The 21,682-nt window shown below is 34.2% G+C and overlaps 2 protein-coding genes across 2 annotated transcripts in view; both read right to left on the bottom strand.

The window, feature by feature from the left end:
- LOC117112220 overlaps positions 1–736 on the bottom strand; it is a 9,000-nt gene extending 8,264 nt beyond the window's left edge. The window contains exon 1 of the mRNA XM_033255297.1: positions 425–736. The gene's annotated coding sequence lies outside the window, so the exon portion shown is untranslated. The remainder of the gene's footprint in view (positions 1–424) is intronic.
- Positions 737–6,247: 5,511 nt separating this feature from the next.
- LOC117112211 (proto-oncogene tyrosine-protein kinase receptor Ret-like) lies at positions 6,248–21,459 on the bottom strand. Its single transcript, XM_033255285.1, has 12 exons — positions 21,154–21,459; positions 19,990–20,137; positions 18,974–19,081; positions 17,649–17,881; positions 15,891–16,013; positions 14,522–14,592; positions 10,881–10,921; positions 9,391–9,487; positions 8,879–8,980; positions 8,379–8,478; positions 8,101–8,215; positions 6,248–7,387 (listed from the first exon to the last, which is right to left on the bottom strand). The coding sequence occupies exons 1-12, from the start codon at positions 21,247–21,249 to the stop codon at positions 7,272–7,274; spliced, it is 1,350 nt and encodes a 449-aa protein (XP_033111176.1). The 5' UTR covers positions 21,250–21,459; the 3' UTR covers positions 6,248–7,271.
- Between the last annotated feature and the right edge of the window lie 223 nt (positions 21,460–21,682).

Raw genomic sequence — 21,682 nt, forward strand, 5'->3', positions numbered from 1 at the left:
TGGAAAAAAAAAAAAAAAAAAAAAAAAAAAAAAAACAGTGCATCTTTCTGAAGAGTAGGGGGTTACCGTTATTGAGAGCAGCTGCTCAGTCGGCTAAACTGGTGGTAATAACTATGTGTGCGCTCAACCGTGGAGATCTCTATGGTTCTTATGAGCCCCATACCCACCTCCCCCTCGTTGTAGAACTATGTGATTTAAGCTCCTCTGTACGGCTGCTGGTTATATTAATATAGTAATTCGGGGCAATAAGGTTGGGAGTTATGGTTTATTATCCTACATTTCCTATAATAATGTAATCACTAAGCGAAAGATGTTACCATTTAAAATCGTGTAAAAAATATAGTACTTTATCTTTATACTACAGTGAGTGATTTAAAATTATTAATTAATCTCCCTTACTATACGACAGAATTAAAATGCTTACCGACTAGCATTTTATCTTTTTCTTGCATTTGGCACACTCTTTGTCTCTATTCCACATATCACATTCTACTTTATGTCTAATCCTGTCACGATCCAGACATTGAGTTCCACAATACTCAGCTATATTGCAATGAGTACACTTCTTCGTTGCTTTGTTTGTCTCACAACGCCAGCATAATCCCCGTTCTACATCCATCCTCAGTTTGGTTCTCACTCTCTTGATCGAGGCCTAGCTAATTCACAATACTGCAATAGTTCTAACCGTCTAATTACATTCCATAAACCAACACAAAATGCTGCGTAAGCCTAACGATTTTGGAATTTCCCAATTGATGATGGCATGACATTAGTCACAGGATGTCGCCGTCGCCAATCACGTAGGCATAGCGGTACGATGAATGATGACGTGGCATAAGGCATAAATGTTATAGGCCTAATGTATGTAATAAATCACGAACCCTGATTGCGGCAATTTTTTCGTACTCGCAGATTCTTCTTCCTTACAGTTTACAATTTACAGTATATATATAAAGCATTACTACAAAGTTTTTCTCTTTCGTGTTATATTATATGTATATATATAAAGTATATATGTATATGTACATGTAATTATATATTACAATACATAAAAGTTGAATTCGAAAGGAGAGGAATCTGCAAGTGCGAAAAACCCACCAAAACGGATTCGAACACGGGATCTTCTGCTGCAACTGTCTTATCAAACTGGGCCATCGAAGCTTTCGTATGGAGTTCCAATCCAATTGAAGGCAATTGATTTCGCACTTGCAGATTCCTGTCCTTTCATATGTAACACACACACACACACACACACACACATACAGATATATATATATATATATATATATATATATATATATTCACATATATATTCACATATATGAAGTGTCCCTGGTCGGATTATGTCTGCGATATACAGTACAGACAGGCCCATCCATGTGGCATGTAAGGAACAATCGTTGTGCTCTTGTTCCTACATTATACATGCATATATATATATTCAAATACAACAAATGATACCGTAAATAATAATAATGCTGTGTGTGAATAATATATTCACACACAGCAACTCATATATATATATATAATATATATATATATATATATGAGAGACATTATATATATAATATATAATGTATATATATAATATCTATATAATGTATATACTGTATATGTCATATGATACATATTATAGTGCCAAATGAATATATATGTATATGTATGTTATGTAATATATTCACTCACAGCATCTTTCTCTGTAGAATTTATAACATTAACTCGTCTACAAGGTTAAAAACCCCGGGGCCTAAGGGTTAAAACCTACAAGGAATAATAAATGTTGCAGTATTCTTAATTTAAAAAAAAAAATAAAAAAAAAAAAAAAAAAAAAAAAACTTATCAATGGATCTACATGAAACTTTCCAGAATAGCTTACCATGTTTCAATAAAGCAATTTTTAAATCTTAGTGACAATTCGAAGTAGTGAAATGGATTTGACGATCATTCAAAGAATATTTTAAAACCCGTAATTATATATAAACGCAATTTGAGTTTTCTAAAGCGTTTATAAACAAGTTGCATCAAAGTTAAACGCAAAAACACCGTGAAATGCATGCACAATTATTTTTCTCAATCTCTAAAACTATGAACTAAAAATACACTAATTTATGCACCGTCGGCTTATATAGCTGTCTCTTATACACATCTAATATATATCCGATTGAAGTCAATTGATTTCGCACTTTCAGTTTCCTCTCATTTCGTATGCAATAATATATATATACATTATATATTTATGTATATATATACATTATATACTATATATTATATATATTATATATTTATATAAATAAATATATATATCTATATTATATATATAATATATATTATACATATTATATATAAAAATATTATATATATAAATATATATTTGATATAATGAAGAAATGTTAAATCCTATATCAAATAATAATTTATATGTATATAAATGTGTTAAATATAAGAAACAGAACATTTGGCGCCTCATAGTCATGGTCTAATACAGAATTTAGTTAATTTTGCTGACTATCAGGAGTAGGGTGTGAACATGAGGACCATTTAAAGGAAAACGTCAGAGACCAGATATCCCAAAAGCTATTCTGAATAAAACGTTTTGGAATATTAAACCATGAAATTATCAAGTGTTAATGACGATCATAATTCAGGTGTGAACTTAAAGGTCATTCAACGTTCTTAGGTCCCAGACCTAAATATCTCGAATAAATTATCGGTGGATCTAAATAAAACTTTCTCGAATAGCTTGTCATGTGAAAAAATGATAACATTTGGTGATTGTCCGAAGTAGTGTGAGGATATTAGGACTAGTGATTAAACTATATAAACGCAAGTTGCGTTGAATAAAGCGTTTCAAACCAGCAGAAGCTGGGTAAAATAGGTTTCCATCCAAATAATACAATAATGATTACAACACCACTGTTAACTGGATGTTTATTGGCATGATAATTTCAGGCCTACAGTTTTTATCATTTCTCAATTGCTACTACCGCCCTACCTTCAGTTCTAGCCAACATCCCAACAACAATTCATATATCATTATCATATCATCCAATCAGTGCTTCACACCACTAAACTTTAATTTGCATCTCATTTTAATTACATTATTCATATTCGTTAATATAAACAATCAGCCGATCCGTAATTCACACATAAGTTGCTCAACACAGTAGCTTACCTTATTACCTACCTTATTAGACTGGAGACTGTCTGCTGTGTGTTAAAATAGGGTAACATAATACTAAAATAGATGTCATTTGTGAAAGCAAGGTCGGCTTATATAGCGCGCAATGATTATGAGTCTCCATGTACCTCTATATTACAATTTCAGTTAAGTTCGAGTCCCGTTAACATCGCGTTAGTCGTGACGGTGATTTTCTTTACTTTTTTTTAAAACGAAAAGCCCTATGTTCTGTTATACAGATATAGTTTAAGTCTAGTTGGCTGTTCCCAGCAATAGCTGGAAAAGCCATTGTTTTGTTTGGATATTCTCCATTCTTTTTCTTCCATATCGTTTTTCCCATCTTTTTGCACAGGTTTGCCGCCCGGCACTTTAGTCAATTTCCATGCTTGGCTCTTTTCCAAAATGTGTCGAAGCATACATCAGATAATTCAAAAACAGGTCTACTGATCTGAATAAATTTTTTGGAAAAGTTTTGACATACAATAATGTGTTGGTGACGATCCACTTTAGGATGTAAATTTGAGGGCTAACTAAATTTCAAACATCCCAAACTTAATTATCTCAATAAACATATCAATGGATCAAAATGAAGTTTTCCATAATTGTTTGTCATTGTCCAAAATAATGATTAAGTTTCAGTTACGGCCCGGAGTAGGATGTGGATATGAGGAACATTCAAAGGAAAACGTCCAAGACCAGATATTTCAAAAACTGATTAACTGATCTGAATGAAACTTTCGGGAAAGCTTAACCAAATTACAGGAACAAAATTATAATGTTTGGTGACAGCCAAAGTTAGGGTGTAAATTTGTGGGCCAACTAAATTTTTAACATCCCAGACTTAATTATCACAATAAACCTATCAATAGATCCAAATGAAGCTTTCCAACGTATTTGTTCACGGTCTAATGGAAAGTGATTAAATTTTGATGACGATCTGGTGTAGGGTGTGAATATGAGGACTATTCAAATGAAAACGTCCGGCTGAATATACTAAAAACCTACCTACTGATCTGAATGACACTTTTAAACAACTTACAAGGAACGAATTATAAAATGTTGTTGGCGATCCAGAATAGGGTGTGGATATGAGGGTCATTTTAAGAGCTAACTTCCCAGACCTAAATAAATCCAAAAAATTATCAATGAATCTAAATAAAACCTCAGAATTACTTGTCAGGGTTCGATAAACTTATGATCAAATTCAGATGACTACGTATATTTTATTGGTTTATTACTTTTTTCACCTTATCAGTTTAACAGTTTTACAGTTTATTGGTATATTACTGTTTGCAATAAATATAGTTATTGTAAATAAAATGATTATCACAAAACTTAAGAAAATGCTTAATGTATTTGTTTTGGAGAAGAAGTCTGTTGTAGGTTTAGGGTGCATCGGTATATTACTGGTAATACATTCTGAAATAACCTTAAAATACAAATTAAAATTTCAAATAATTTTTATACATAAAAAACACTCTTACTTTGCTGAGGCTTGTCATTTCTATAATGAAATGTTGAACTCGGTTTTTTTTTTTCTCGTTTTTTATTTTCTTTATGATTGTTTTTATGTGAATTTTTAATTGTCATTTGAAAAAAATGTTTACAAGATGGACCAATTAAGAATGTTTTGTTTTAAAAGTGTTTATTGATTTTCTTATCTGTCAAAACATAAACATACTGCAGCTATCACTTATGATAATGATGACGACGAAAATGATGATTATTATTATCATGATGATGAATAAACAAATTTAAAACGCTAATTCAATGTCAGTTATATAGAGAGATTTGGCAGAATATACAAAACGATCTGTATCTTGCATTTAAGACAAGACTTGCAGCAATTCTTTGTGTAAGGAAATTGTTAAATATTAAGGCTTTGCTATTAAATTTACGCAGCCAAATAATTTAATGATTATCAGACCACCATTTGTTGTGAAGGCACTTTGATGACGCAATTATGAACACAATTTGTGATTCATGATACATCAGGTTGTTCAGTTATAAGTAAAGGCTTACTCGTCCTACATTTTCTGCTTACACTCTGATTAATCAGATCAGATAAACAATTAAGTGTAAGTTATGTGTCACACACAGTTTCATTTTAAAGTAAGTTACTCTAATTCGGATGTGAAAACTATTTACATGTTTTCCAAGTGTATTCTATGTGCTAGGCTATCGCACTACATAATGTCAAAAATACGATAGCGCACCGTCTTTCCGTTGTTCCCGAGTGTGTTATAGCGAGAAAATCCCCTTACTTTATCAGTCTGACAGTTGTAAAGCTTGTCAAAGTGCATTATAGCCCATGTGAACGTTAAAGAACGCAGTACATTCTTTGGAAAAGAGTATGTAGCGGATTGCCTCCCGGTGTACTACCCAATTGCCACCAGAAAGAACCCACTGAAAATAAGTTTTCTTCAGACTTTCGTGGGTTATACTTTGTAATTTCACCGAATCATAAAACTAATGCTTCTGTTTTGAAAAATGTGAGTTATATTAGAACACTCAGTAATGTGAGTGAGTACCGTGATATTTTTTTTTGTTGGTGTATATTGTGACACAGTGAGATGGCACATTATGACCATCTGTTATACCATCTGCCCGGACGTCATCTGAAAATTTAGTGTATTCTGACGTAACCTTTGCGATGGTTATAAACGTTTTGTGCTTGCAGGAAGGGGGGGGGGGGGTCTTGCATTGACTATGGCCAATCTGCATTCAATTACGTACGCTGTGAGCGAGATTAGTGTACGTTTCGCGAGCAATGTTTTGAAACACGTTTCCTGGTACGTCACGGTTCATTATTATGCAAATGATCGCGCCTCCTGGCTAATCCCGCTAGTCTGAAAGCCCGGCAAAGTTAAGCCGGGCTTAACTCAAGTTTGACTTATATCCAAGTCTAAACGTAGCCAATGTCAATTATTCGGCCTTTGGTTTCTGAACTAAACGAAGATGGTAAATCCCCTTTAGCTTATACCGGTACCAAAGTTTTGACGCGGTGAAGTCTCACGCGCACATGCTCAATAACAGATAATCAAGCCGTCGGTAAAATTTAATCTCAAATAATGTAATGTATTCAATTCTTTTATTTACATTTCAATAATTTATTTAAATAAACATGTAGCCCTAGGCCTGTGTAATATGTTTTTTTTTTAAATTTTTCCACATAATATACTCTAAAAATAGTATGCTGCTGGAATGTATTTACAAGATAATTATAACAAATCATATTTAGGCCGAACGCCATGAGCAACCTCAAAATACTATTGCACATGCACGCACACACAGGTTGTTATCAATACACATGAATGCAATCAAAATATGCACTATACAGGAGTGGTTTTCTCTCAAAACGATGTCATATCTAATATTGATCCTACATGTATTATTACACACCTGTTGATAAAGAGTAAACATTATTGAACTCTTAATCCTTTATTATTTTTATAGAATGAGCTACTTTTGTGCAAACATCAAATGATCCACTGACAGAATTGTCAGCGCACTACGTCGTCAATATTGACCAAATTACAATTTTGACAGTTAATATTTGTTATTGGCAGTGTAAAATCTCAAACCGATAAAATAATACAAAAAATGTCCTCACACTGTCTTATGACACTCAATCCTTACAATTCTTTTCTAAATTTCTTTCACACTTAACCTTAAGTAACACTTGCAATTGAAAGATCAGGCGGAGTAGTCTTTTGTTGGGCTTAAGAAGTTGAGTTGGTGTTAGTTGATGTCTTACAAACTGTTCAACCATGTTTAGAATACATACATTCTAGTCACCCGCTACTGCCCAACTCCTTCTGAACTATCGGTATATGCAGTCTTTTTGCATAATCAGAAAACGATATAATAATTTTTACGTTTGTGAAATGTATATTAATATCGCTCTTTCTTAATATTGTTCAATATATACTACTGTTATTTTTTTTTGTGAAATTTCTTTCGTTATATTTTTCAATGCCACGTTTAGGTATCGTAACAGTTACGTAAGACGATGTATATTTCAACGTGAAGTTTAACATAATACAATGTAAAACAATGCTCAAAGGATAGAATTGTATTGAAGTTTCAATCTTTAACATGCAAAGTAACTCTCCTCATCACACGACGCTTGGATTTTTATTTTTAAGGCATGTACCGGCAGCTTTTCAGTTCTTGAATTATCTCGTGAGTTGCCAGCGGTTGAACTACCTAAAAATAGAAACAAAAATAGTTATTTTGCAGCTTTAACAATGTCCACCTTGATTTAGTATCTTAGTCTGCATCCACATTTAATAAGACAAGAACATTATTTTTATACAAGGGAAGGGTGGAGATAAATGCCATGGGGGTTAGCAGTCGATGACTGAAGAAGGAGAGGTATTACATAACAATTATATGGAATGTCTTAAACCATTTTAATTAAAAAAGGTATGGTGTGATAGGATCAGGTAGGCCTAATTCCCAAGACGAAACAAAGTAATGCTAACACTTAAGGTTTAAAGTATGAATTTCCATCAGGCACGTGATCAAATAAGTTCATAGCATGTTATTATTTCACTTCATCTAATGTATGTAAAGTATATATTATTCCTTAATCTCTCGATTGTATAATCATCCACACGGTTAAATACAGATATAGCCGCAAATGTCAAATTATAATTTGCACACAAATTTCGATAGGCTGTCCACGTCTATCTGTTAGTCCATACTTACAAAAGAACTTACTACTTAGAAGAATAACTAGGCTATAATTATACATATACTTTCTCTAGCTTTCGTCACGCAATGAAGCTCATCAGGAGTTATCAGTTACAGTATACGTCGTGAGCTAAAGCTACAGTAATTAATATAGGTATAAAGTGCTGTGTTCTGTCGTCATTATATTTTGTTTAAAGCACCTTTTTGTTCGTCATGGTACCTACTTTGTTCACTGGAGTTTAGTAGTCGCATTTTTACCATCTGTACCGCAGGCAACTCATCTTCTTCTTCCTCATCGTTTTGCGAAATTTGTTGCAACTCCGTTAGATCCAGATATTCCTTTAAAAATAATCGGATGATAATATAAATACCCTGCTATCTATACTATAATTTTCTAAATCTGCAAACCTTTGACGACCATGATTTAAACACAGCCACAGCAATAGGAATTGTAATAATTATCACTTTACTATCACCTGTCGTATACTTTTATATCACTTACTATGTTTCGCTTGAGCATGCATTCGAATATTTCACATAACTCTTGGAATGAAGGCCTGTCAGATGGTTTCTCACTCCAACATTTTGTCATGATAGCATACCTATAATAACATGATTACATATCAATTAAAAATGTGATATGGTAAGATAATATATATATATATGTATATATAAATGTATATATATATATATATATATATATATATATAGTATACATTAAAATTCGAATAAATATTCATTTTACGGGGATTTGTTTCTATTTGTTCTACACAATCCACGTAGAACTTTTGATAATAATTGAACCCTAATAATGAATAAATTTCTTAACACAACAGATACAGGTAGTTGCAACAGAAAATAAAGCACCTTAAAAAAAATAATTGTGCAAAATAATAATTATACCTATAGATAACATCATGACTCAAAACTTTCTCCTCACTAATTAGTCAATAAAAGTACAACCTTATATAAGTTGTATTCGTTATTTTTATGTTTACTTACAATTCATCAGAACAACCGTCTGGTTTTATCATTCTATAACCAGTTTTTAATATATTATATAATCTCTCTGACGTCACACCTGGGTAAGGAGTAGCACCTGTAATAATAAAATAATTATGATATATTATTTATAATATTAAGTATTCTTGAATATGAAATATACATTATAATAATGACTATGAGATGCCAAACCTAAATAATGATATTTATTCTAAAAATAGATATGTAATATTTCATTTCAATAACGAATGTGATTTATATATTTTAATTAAGATTACAGTACAAAATATTATCTCAAACAGTATATACGAGATATTCATTCTAAAAATGAAAGTTATCTTCCAGCAGTGAATTTTACATTTGCATCTTTTCACCTAGCCTGTTTGTTTTCACCTTTGTTTGTTTTGTAAAAAGCAGTATTTTCATCATGACTCAAAACTTTCTCCTCACTAATTAGTCAATAAAAGTACAACCTTATATAAGTTGTATTCGTTATTGTTATGTTTACTTACAATTCATCAGAACAACCGTCTGGTTTTATCATTCTATAACCAGTTTTTAATATATTATATAATCTCTCTGACGTCACACCTGGGTAAGGAGTAGCACCTGTAATAATAAAATAATTATGATATATTATTTATAATATTAAGTATTCTTGAATATGAAATATACATTATAATAATGACTATGAGATGCCAAACCTAAATAATGATATTTATTCTAAAAATAGATATGTAATATTTCATTTCAATAACGAATGTGATTTATATATTTTAATTAAGATTACAGTACAAAATATTATCTCAAACAGTATATACGAGATATTCATTCTAAAAATGAAAGTTATCTTCCAGCAGTGAATTTTTAATATCTATTCCAATATAAAAATCATACACTATGTTCTTTTGAAATAATATTAATGAGATATTAATTCCAAAAATCAATGAGACATTCATTCCGAATATGAATATAATATTCTTTCTATCAGTAAAATAATATGAGATAATAAAGAGATACTCATTTTAATAAATTACGATTATTTCAATAAAGCATATCCAATTTACGAGAGCAGCCAGCCGGCTAAACTGGTGGAAGCCACGTGTGTGCGCTGAACTGTGGAGATCATTTGGTCCCCGGTTTAATTCCCATCGCTGGTCTCTTTGTATTTCAGCTGAATGGCTGAAATACAGGTTTTATAAAGTGCACCGTCTTTCGGATGAGACGTTTAAGTCGTTGGTCCCGTGCGCAAAATAGTCGATGTGCGCAGCACACTCTTTGGACAATAATATGGATTGTCTCTCGGTGTACCACCAAAATCACCCCCAGAAGGACTCACTGTCCTAGGACTTTCTTGGGCTATCCCTGGTGAGTATCACACCAAAGAAATCCAAATAAATAAAAAAAATCACAAGTTTTCAAACATTCATTAAAACATAATTATGAGATATTTGTAGAAACACTTTTATTTATTATTTATAAATTGTGAATAGGCATATCAGGTGTTTTTTTTAAAAGTAAATAATACAATATTTGTTATAATAATATATTATAATTCCCCGGTTTAATTCTCATCACTGGTCTCTTTGTGTTTCAGCTGAATGGCTGAAATACAGGTTTTATAAAGTGCACCGTCTTTCGGATGAGACGTTTAAGTCGTTGGTCCCGTGTGCAAAATAGTCGATGTGCGCAGCACACTCTTTGGAAAAGAATATGGATTATCTCTCGGTGTACCACCAAAATCACCCCCAGAAGGACCCCACTGTCCTAGGACTTTCTTGGGTTATCCCTGGCGAGTATCACACCAAAGAAATCCAAATAAATGAAAAATCACAAGTTTTCAAATATTCATTAAAACATAATTATGAGATATTTGTAGAAACACTTTTATTTATTATTTATAAATTGTGATTAGGCATATCAGATGTTTTTTTTAAAGTAAATAATAAAATATTTGTTAAAATAATTATAGTTTTGATATTTTATTCCAGTGAAAACATACCCATTGTGACAATTTCCCATAAAAGTATTGCAAAGGACCATCTGTAAAAAACACAATAGCAACAATAAGACACTAGATAACTGAACGTCGTAAGTTAAATAAATCAAACATGCCTGTGGTGAAAATGAAATAAATAGTAATAACACAATAAAAAAAATCTTTGTAAGTTGATTGGCAGATTTAATATTACGTGACATTCGACATTTAAACCATTTAATAGTAAACTTATCCATTGTGGATTTACATCGCTGTTCGTTTAATTTAGTGCTGTTTCTATTCATAATTCTTAATTTTATTCCACTGCACACCTCCACATTACACAAAGTTTTAATTCGTTGAAAGTAGATGGATTGCTCCATTCTAAAAAAGTAAATTATTATTTAACTTTTTTAAATAAAAAAAAAATAAAATGACAAGAACCTAAAAAATATAAATATATTTGCATTTGTTGAGTGGAAAAGTTCATCTTTCAACTCTAGGCCAGATTGTCGAAGCCCAGTTTGCCGAAAGCTAGATTACCGAGTCCACTCCGCCAAAACCTGGTTTGCCGAACGCCAGTTTGCCGACTTAAAAACCATGAATCCCAGTTTGCAAAAACCCAGTTGTTGGAAATTCAATTTTAGAAGCAGTAAAACATTAAAAACAGCATAAAATTCACAATGGAGAATTCTCTTACAATGACTGCATCTGCATAATTGGTCACGACGCCTGTGGAAAGTCAGGGCCAGGGCCGACCAGAGTTGAGACGACTTTCAAAAATTTAGAAACCATTCCAACGCGATGTGATCACAGTATTTGTATAATAAACACCTTATTCTAGTTACTATTCACGCCCGTACATAGGATTTTTATTGGGTGGGTGCGAATTTGCGGAGAGTGGATCAAAATGGCTGTTGGCCGCAGATCCTTTCTGGGGTCGAGGGGCGGAGTTCCCTCGCCCTCAGATATTAAATTGTTTTAAAGTGACACATTTAGGTGGGTGCTGGAGGGATTTTCACAGATGAAGTGTTTATACCACCTTATCCCCATCATGGTTGGGGATTAAGGTCGGAAAATGTATAATTATGGTAGGACCTATGAGTGATTGCATAACATTATAGCACAATGTAATTAAAATATTGTTAGATTTAAAAGTAAAAGAAATAATGTAGACCTATAAGCGCATAATTAAAACAAGTCCAAAATATTATTGGGCATTGAAAATACTAATAAATAAAGGTAAATGTTATGTAGTAAATACATGTAATTAAGGCAAATTGCGATATACGAACGAATAATTACAAGCTCTTTACGTCGTGGATGTGACGTAAGAAAAAAAATCAAGTATAAAATAAAGCTACATACTGATCTGATTGGGAAGAGGGTAGGGAAAACAGTTACCGCACTCGCGCGAATAAGTGCACGGGCACTTAAAATATTTTGTTTGCATTTTCTGCAGGGCGCTTATTCAAACGGGGCGCTTATTTAAACGGGGCGCTTATGAAAACAGAGTGGAAAATTGAAGGGGAGATTATGGAAATAGATGAAAATCGAGGGGTCCTTATAGGAACTTATTAAATTCGAGAGGCACTTTTAAATGAAAAATGATTATATATGAACCTTACGAATGGTGGTGCGGTGGAAAAGATAATCCTCCAGAGAACATGGCTCATGACAAGAATGCTGTGAATATTTACATTACCGCAGAATAGCAGATGCAATTAATAAAGGTGGGTAGTGGTTAGCTTGTTGGCCATCGGCCGATTGAGATTAACAGGATGGCAGGATCATTGCCGGTTTTCTTGAAAACTCAGATGAGAATGTGCTAAAGGTGCAAATTGTCGGAATAAGAAAAAGAGAAGTTGGACTAGGCCTAGACATATATATAAGAGGAAAATTGGAAATACTATCTGTCCAGGCATCAGAGCTCTCAGATATCCAAGAGAAATATTCTCATTTTGATATGGACCTTAAAGAAAAATAGTAGTCCACTCTGCAGCTCAAATCATGCCAACAACCACAGTCCCAAGATTAATTAGATTATTGATTATGGTATTAATCTTATGGTATTATTGAGGGGGGGGGGGGCACTTATTCAAATTAGAAGGGGCGCTTACTTAAACAGGGCGCTTATTCGCGCAAGTACGGTAATCCACACAAATTCAGTTAAAAGTCCTTGTCTGTACGACGAATTAGAGGCAGCCCTAGTTGTAAACTGCTCTGACTGGTCCAGGAGTTTTGGTGGATGGATTTCTGGAACGAAGGAGACTATGTCTGTAATTTTCAACCCCTCAAAAAGCAGACCTTTGATAATTTGGAGGGGGTGCGTACGCACCCGTCGCAACCCTCACCCCTCCCTCGCCCTGCGTACAAGCCTGCTATTTTACTATTTATAAATTCTATAATCTTTATTGCAATTTTGAAAACAAAATTAAAGTTTAACAATACAGCAATCAATAAATAAACAACACGAGAAAACACAAAAGCAGCGACAGTAATACATTCAGTGCCAAGTTAAAAATAAAATGCACAAATAAAGAATTTGCAAGTATGAAACAAAAATAAATACATTAAAAACAATTAATTATTTTATACAATAATTTTTCTAAAATATTAAATTAATTAAAATTCTATGTCAAATTCTATTGATAATTACTTATAATATACATTGCAATTTTATAACTAATTTGAAATACAAAAATACATGGAAAAATACACTTTAATATATATAAATGGCTCAGTGTGGCCAAAATATTAGGGATTGGCACTCAAAATACTGTTATTTTGATAAGCAAATAATCATATTTTGTCCGAATGTCGGACACCGGAGGGGTGGGGATACGATGTTTAATCCTTCATTTTATTATATTTCCACTTTTTAAAATGATAGCCATGCTTTCAATTGTGTTTTTCCACAAATTGTTGTTTTCGAATATTTTGCCGGCCTTTAATTTGAGCCTATATTTGATAAATACGGCTCCTCCCTGACCAACCCATCATGTTTTCAAAAGCACAGTATACTGTACAGCTGTACGACGGTGATAGCAAGATTCGGCAAACTGGGTTTCGGCAAAGTGGGTTGTCATGATTTTGGTAGGTAAAGGTAAGAAGATAACTTGTGGTTGCAGCTCTAACTAGGCTGTATTACGCACAGGCGTGGACTAACTCATTCAACAAATTTCTTCACCCGTAAGGGTCACATCATGTCAAATCAGCTGCCAAGAGGCGCACTTTCGTCTGTCCACAGCGACATTGGCTGAATAGACAGTACACTGGGGTAATCCCTACTGTTTTAGAAGAATGTACTGAGCATTGGTTCTTTAAAGTGCACACGAGCAAATTGTGTACACTGGGCCTACAGTTTAGAGTCCTTATCCGAGAACACTTGTTCTACCACCAAAACCATAGGAGCATACCTTTCGAACCAGCACCGATATTATGGCTCTAAGTTGCGGCGTCCCTGTCTTAACCGCTCGGCCTTTCGACTCGCTGGTAAACTAGATCCGGCAAGCTTAGTTTCGGCAAAGTGGGCATGAACTCATCAAATTGGGTTTCGACAAAACTGATCAGATACCATTGTGAAAGGATACACATTATATTGGGTATATATGTATCCTTTCATCTTATATTGGATATAACAAAATGAAAATCACACTACTTACACGTCACTCTTTGCAGTGTACACGTTATCATACAATGATTCAATTGCTATCCATTTTACCGGAATTCTACCCTGAAATGGTGTAATATAAAGGTAAAGGTAGTTAGGATTCATCATAAAGCCACACACTGTACGCAAAAGTGAAGTATCGACGCGCGTAACTGAGCGTGTTTATTGATGACGCTTCGCTCAGACTGCCACAGAAAAACTACGTCGTCAACCAACAAGAGCAGAAATGAATTGTTCGTGCGATGCTGCGTTTGTCCGGCTTAACTTAACGTAAAGGAACGTTAGGAGGCCATCGCACTAAGCCATGGCATCGTATGGTAGAGTAGCCAGATGCTTTAATCTGTGTCAGCATATTTACCCAGGTACACAACTATACAGCTGAGTAAACTGAGAACTAAGAGTTAACCGTTTCCTATAACCACATAGAGTACTACAGTGTTACGTCACGATACCACCTGATACTACTCCGTTGCCATCGACGACACAAAAATAATGAGTTCAACCGACGCCATTTTCTCGACCGACAAACCATTGTTCCCAATTTATAACGTAATTATTAAGAAGTTGTATTTTAATTTTTCCTTGTAAATGTTAATTGATGATTAAATATGTGTTCGACAACTAATAGGGCCTATAATATTTAAGTCAATGTTATATTCCAATCCTTGAACGTGTTTTTATGAATGCTTTTTCTTGTTTGGAGGTCATTTTTGAAGAAATTGGAAAATTGAAATAATGCTAGCTTTCTTGTGGTTTAGTACATTTTGATGGTAAATTATTAAGTTTTAAAATGCCTATTCCAGAAAGCCTATTCTAAACCATTAAGATTATGAGGTCATTCAGGCGTAATAAACGGTAATCAACGTCCATGGGGCGCCTCCTGGTGTTGTTACGACACGACTTTGGTACTCTATGTCTATACAATGGCTACCACTCAGCCAACTGAGCTACCGTAAATTCTCAAATAAGCGCCGCACCAAACAAGATTTTTTTCGTTAGGCGCCGCTCTCGAATAAGCGCCGCGGCGCTTAATCGAGAGTATATAATATTACCCTGTGTGTAATGAAGTTTTTAAATTCAATGTATACGGAGTTAAAATGAATAAATAACTCAATGAAGACACAAACATTTCGTATAAACGTTTGTTTACAGTGATAGGCTACTGAACTACGGCAAAACGTAAAATAGGTAACATGGAAACGGGCAAGGAAAGCTCCACGCCAATATTTTTTTTCAAAATTTTTTTTTTTATAAGCGTTGCGGCGCTTATTCGAGCATTTACGGTAAGCTTCTCAGGTTCAGGTTCCTGGCACATTATTTTTCGACAAACACTTGGAACAACAAAACTAATAGTGACTTACTTTGCTAGTTCTTTTATATGCGTCTGCTTCATATATATCTCTCATGAGACCAAAATCTGAAATCTTAATAACGAGACCCTCAGCCACCAACACATTACGGGCGGCAAGATCCCTGTGTACTAGCTGAAATGAGAAAATAAACACACAGAAATAATATGTGGCCCTTTCAGAAATACGAAAATAATGATACTTGTACTGGTACATATAGACGAATCCCGAAGAATGGCGCCCTCTGTTGTCGACACCATTACTGGGGAGTCCGGGAGTCGTCCTAGGCCTACTCCCAAAATGTTAATGCGGTGTGGTTATAAACACAGTACCATTGAGAAATCCGGCTTTTCATTTTGCAGCTGAATAATGCCGTCAGTCTTCAAACTAAAAAAAATTATCAAAGTTAAGTACATTTCGTGTATTTAAACATCTTCCAACGTCGGAAATGCCACCCCAGACAGTAAGGGCGTCGACAAAAGAGGGCGCCGTTCAAAAAAGTTCTCTTGTATTCGTCTGTACTGGTACTGGTATGGGCATTTATAATGCGCCTCTTCCTTGGTGTTATAAAGCGCAGTTCTCTTATAAACGAATAATAATACCAAAAACCAATTGGTCACAATGATTTCCAAACCTCTGTCCGCACTATCAGATGTAAATTGACAATAATGTGATATGCCCATATTTGGGTGTAATATTACATCACCATGGTAATTATATAAGCACATCATACAAATTGCTTTCATACAATTTGATAGTGTGAATTGAGCTTAAACTATCTAGCTGGCCATTTGCCGTTTAAAGACTGATAGGACTAGACGGCGATATTCTCCATTGTATTTTTTTGTCTTTAATATTTGTATTAGCATATTATTATATAGCGTTATTGCTATTTTTATTGTTATTGATATCATTATTATTTTCATCAACATCATCATTATCCTTATTATTATTATTATTATTATTATTATTATTATTATTATTATTAACTTAACATTATAATTGTATTTGTCATTTGCATTATCATTATCATCATCGACATAATATTATCTATTTTTTCCCATTGTCATTACAAATATAATTATTATAATGTTTATTATCAATAGACTGATAGGACTAGACGGCAAAATTCTCCATTGTATTTTTTTTATCATTAAATATTTGTATTAGCATATTATTATATAGCGTTATTGCTATTGTTATTGTTATTGGTATCATTACCGTATTATTTTCATCAACATCATCATCATCATTATTATTATTATTATTATTATTATTATTGTTATTATTATTATTAATTTAACATTATAATTGTATTTATCATTTGCATTATCATTATCATCATCGGCATAATATTATCTATTTTTTTCTATTGTCATTACAAATAATTATTATAATGTTTATTATCAATAGACTGATAGGACTAGACGGCGATTTTCTCCATTGTATTTTTTTTTTATCATTAAATATTTGTATTATCATATTATTAGCGTTATTGCTATTTATTTGTTATTGGTATCATTATTATTTCATCGACATCATCATTATTCTTATTATTATTATTAATATTATTATTATTATTATTATTATTAACATTATTATTGTATTTGTCATTTGCATTATCATTATCATCATCGGCATCTTATTATCTATTTTTTTCCATTGTCATTACAAGTATAATTATTATAATGTTTATTATCAGTATTCGAGATAAGTGCGTAGGCAATTTATCTTGTTCACAGTTGACTGTTAATATGTATCCCTGTTTACCTTTAACGTTGAAAGATAATGCATTCCTTTACAAATTTGCCAGGCAAAACTCAGTAGATCCCGAGGTCCTAAATCGTTATGTTTCGAATGATATGCGAAGTCGTCGTACGGCAGAGATCGTTCTGAATTCGGTGTCGGTGTGTTGTCATTGTATATTGGTCTTTTTCGATGTTCTCTCAGAAATTTGCGAAGCGATCCATTTTCACAATATTCTACTATGACCAGCAATGGACCTATACAAAAACACCGAGCATTAATTAAATCGCGTGATAGAGTTTTCTGTTGATTGCGATATGTTATTGATAGTGAAAAAGTCTGTACTATACTAGTGATATACCAAAGAGTACAGAATTAAAAGAGATCCGACTGCTCTGATTTTGTATGCCCGATGGGACGTTAAAAAAAGTACTGCAACAAGATAGGGGGCGCGCTATTAAAAGTAGAATAGAGTTCGCTCGAAACTCGTCTTTTAAGGACACGCCCCTTGGCAGTACTTTTAAAGAAACAGAGTCTGACCTCTTGCAGTTCTATACCTTTTGCTAATACGGTGCTCATGGTGCAGCATGACAGACACCAGGCCCGTATCCAGGGGTTTTTAATGGTTCGGAAGAACCCCCTTTTCTAGCAAACCCCCATCTTTTCTGGCGAAACCCCCTCTTTAAATTTCCCAAATAAGTCCTCCAACCCAACTAATGCACTCCAGATCCACTCAGACACAGGCATTTTCAAACATATCTGCTTTTATAGCATTACTTAGACTCATAAAGCACAAAGATCCTCTTGCTTTGGGGGTTTCGCAGACCCCAACAGGGTATCGACTGTGGACCTCACGCCCAGAAATCCCCCCACCCCCTTGGAAGAACCTGCCTACGGGCCTGCAGACACACAGTATATATACCAACTTGAGAACCAAAGGCTTGGCCTGTCTTTAACTTCAGTAGAGCAGAATGGAATTGATCAGGCGAGGATGTTGAAACCCATCGGTACTAAAGATGCATTCACACAGAATTCTATTTTTTTTTTTTTTTAATTTTTGATCTGAAAGGCTACCAACCCGATCAGAAAATAGAATCTGTGTATAAGAATAGGGACGCTGGCGTTCAGCGCATCGAAAACGCGGCACAAATTTTGGCTCTAATCTTAATTGAATGCACATATTGTCCTTATAAGCAATTAACGGGCATGTTGTGCAGTAAAAACTTTGTTTATTTAGTTTAAAGCGAAAAAGTATGTATTTATTTTAATATATATGTTACAGCTGATTTCTTATAATAATAATAATAATAATAATAATAATAATAATACTAAATTTTAATAACCCATACCTTTTTGTGAGCATGCGCCTAGCAACCGTATAACATTTGGATTGTTTACTTGCTTGAGTAGGTTCAGCTCTGTTACTAAGTCACGCATATCTACGTCAGACGCACACGCTGCGGAAAATAAGAGCAGAGTGATCAATAAAGAATAGGCATAAATTTTCCAACTGTGAACCAAACTTGGGCATTGCTAGTATTTGCGCGTCTAAAATTACTCTAGTGTGAACCCAGATTCATTATTGCTGTGTTTGCTTCAAGGCGTCTGAATCTCCAAAGTGTGAACCAAGGTTTTTGTTTGCATCTAAGCGTCTAAATTACCCTCGCGCGCGTGAAACAAGCTTCAGCAGTATTTGTCTAAATTGCACTGAGTGTAAACCAAGCTTTAGCACTGCTTGTATTTGCCTAAACGAATCAATCTTACTCGTTCGATGTTAACCAAGCTTTAGAATTACTAGTGTTTGCGTCATTGCGTCGAAACTGTACTAGTGTTAACTCAGCTTTAATTAGTGTTTGAGTTTGCGTCTACGCGTCTAAATGTCTCTATTATGAAACAAGCTTAGCATTTCTTGCGTTTTGTCACTGTCTAAATTGCTATATTGTGAATCATGCTTGTATTTGCGTCACTGTGTCAAAATAACTCAAGTGGAAACCAAACTTCAGCATCACTTGCGTTTGCGCCAATGCGTATACAATTAGTGTAAACCAAGTTTAGCATTACTTGCATCACTGCGTATAAATTGCTCTGGTGTGTGAACCAAGATTTACCATTGTGTTTTCGTCACTGCGTCTAAATTGCGTTAGTTTAACTGAATTTTAGCATCGTATTTGTTTGCCCCACTGTGTCTAAATCGCTCTAGTGTGAACTGAGATTTAGCAAGTTCTGCGTTTGCGCAACTGCGTTTAACCCGCTCTGGCGTGGAACCAAGCGTTAGCGTTGCTTGCGTTTGCGTCACTGCGTATAAAACGCTCTGAGCACATTACCTAACTGACAAGTACACTTGAAATTGAATGCAAACACTCACGTTTTAACATTTTGACAGCAACCGTTTTATAGCCTGTGTGTCCACGAATATTCAGCGCCTGCGCTTTGACAACTGTTCCAAATTCACCTTCACCTAAAATGCCTTGAAATAAAAGATTACACCTTGGAAATTCCCACTTCTGATCACACTGTAATAGAAAAGATCAATCATTATTACAGTGGTTGTCTCTGTATCAACTTTGCAAAAGCTTTATTCAGTAAGTGTTTATATTAATAGGCATAGGGCTAAATACTACCCCTTCAACCATGAGGTACGACCAGATATTCTTCGGGAAAGAGTAGCTTTGCTGTATTATCAAAGAATGATCTCTCACCTATCTAAACAGTAACAGAATTATTATAGAACTTTTTTAGTTATACATATTATTTAAAGGATCTTTCTAGAGTGTCAATCAAACTTAACAAATGACCAATCAGAATAGAGCCAAGAATAGGCGCGCGTGTCTAAAAAGACCACGCGTTTTCCCTTAAACGTACGTGTTTGCGTATTTCTACCACAGTAGTTTTGTGGGGCATTAGCAAAATATTTCTCGGAGCGGAGTTTAGCAGAAAGGTCCATTAAAAAAAATAGTATTACTAAATTAATAGGTAACAGAATAGCAAAACTGACAGCAGGTAGGAGAACAATTATGTGGATTAGATGAAAAAAGGTCACTTCAATATTTTTAGCGATGTTAAGTAATATCAAAGAGTATAGAATAGCAAGAGGTCCGACAGTCTTGATTTCGCATTCACGCAACGAAACGAAAAACAAAAATACTACCACAAGATAGGAGGCGCCCTATTAGAATTTGATTAGAGTTCGAAACTCGAACATGCGTTCTATAAGCCAATTCGTAGATTCACATATGCATGGCCTTATCAGGGTGTCTTGGATGACTTTGCTTACAGGCATGTGCACTTCAAACTACGAATTGGCTTATCAAACGCGGCACCCGTTCGATATGAACGTCTTTTACTTTCCTTTGAATGACGCCCTCTAGATCGTGGTAGTACTTTTCTAGATAGGATTCCTTTTTTAAGGTAACCGCGACAATCGGACCTCAATATTCGCTCAGGCAATCTACTTTCGGTGAAATTAACCTTCCCAGTTTCTAAGATCGGAAACTCGGAAGTTCACGTTTTGTGAAAGACTGGCACTTACGTCTAATTTGTACTGTTGAGTTGTTGGTCGGATATCTTGCACTCTGTAGAATATTTCATTTTGAGCATAATTGGCGTTGATCGCTGTCATTTGCATGTCGACATGTGCTCCAAAGGGAAGTTTATGGAACCCACGATGGACGCATCGAATGCAGCCACTTCGCCAAATCAGAAGCACCACAACGCAGCAGAACACTAGGCACCCGAATATGATGGACAGACGACAAAGCACTCCGCAAATCGACGAGTCTTTGTCATTACTGCTACTACCGTCATTTGTGGATGTTGAGATATTTGGTTTATAAACTAATTGATAATCCAAAAGATGATAAAATAATAAACACATAAGATTTAAATTAAGCTACATGTTATGTGCAGTATATTATATACATTTTATATATATACGCATAAACGTGAAGTGAGACATTGGCAATATATAATATTGGTAATATATTACTTTGCGCTTAAGTTTTGTTCCATTTCTGCACATTACCTATTAAGATGTATACATACGCACACCCCCCCACACA

Source organism: Anneissia japonica, unplaced genomic scaffold, assembly GCF_011630105.1.
Source record: "Anneissia japonica isolate Jap-2015-1 unplaced genomic scaffold, ASM1163010v1 scaffold287992_len753583_cov170, whole genome shotgun sequence".
NCBI lineage: Eukaryota > Metazoa > Echinodermata > Crinoidea > Comatulida > Comatulidae > Anneissia > Anneissia japonica.

What these genes read in the sequence shown, in the direction of transcription:
- LOC117112211 (XM_033255285.1), bottom strand. Translation starts at nt 21,249, where the DNA reads ATGCAAATGACAGCGATCAACGCCAATTATGCTCAAAATGAAATATTC. An exon ending in ATTATCTTTCAACGTTAAAG is followed by an intron (nt 16,014 to 17,648) that starts GTAAACAGGGAT and finishes TTCTCATTTCAG; the next exon opens with CTAGTACACAGGGATCTTGC. An exon ending in TACACTGCAAAGAGTGACGT is followed by an intron (nt 10,922 to 14,521) that starts GTAAGTAGTGTG and finishes TGTTTTTTACAG; the next exon opens with ATGGTCCTTTGCAATACTTT.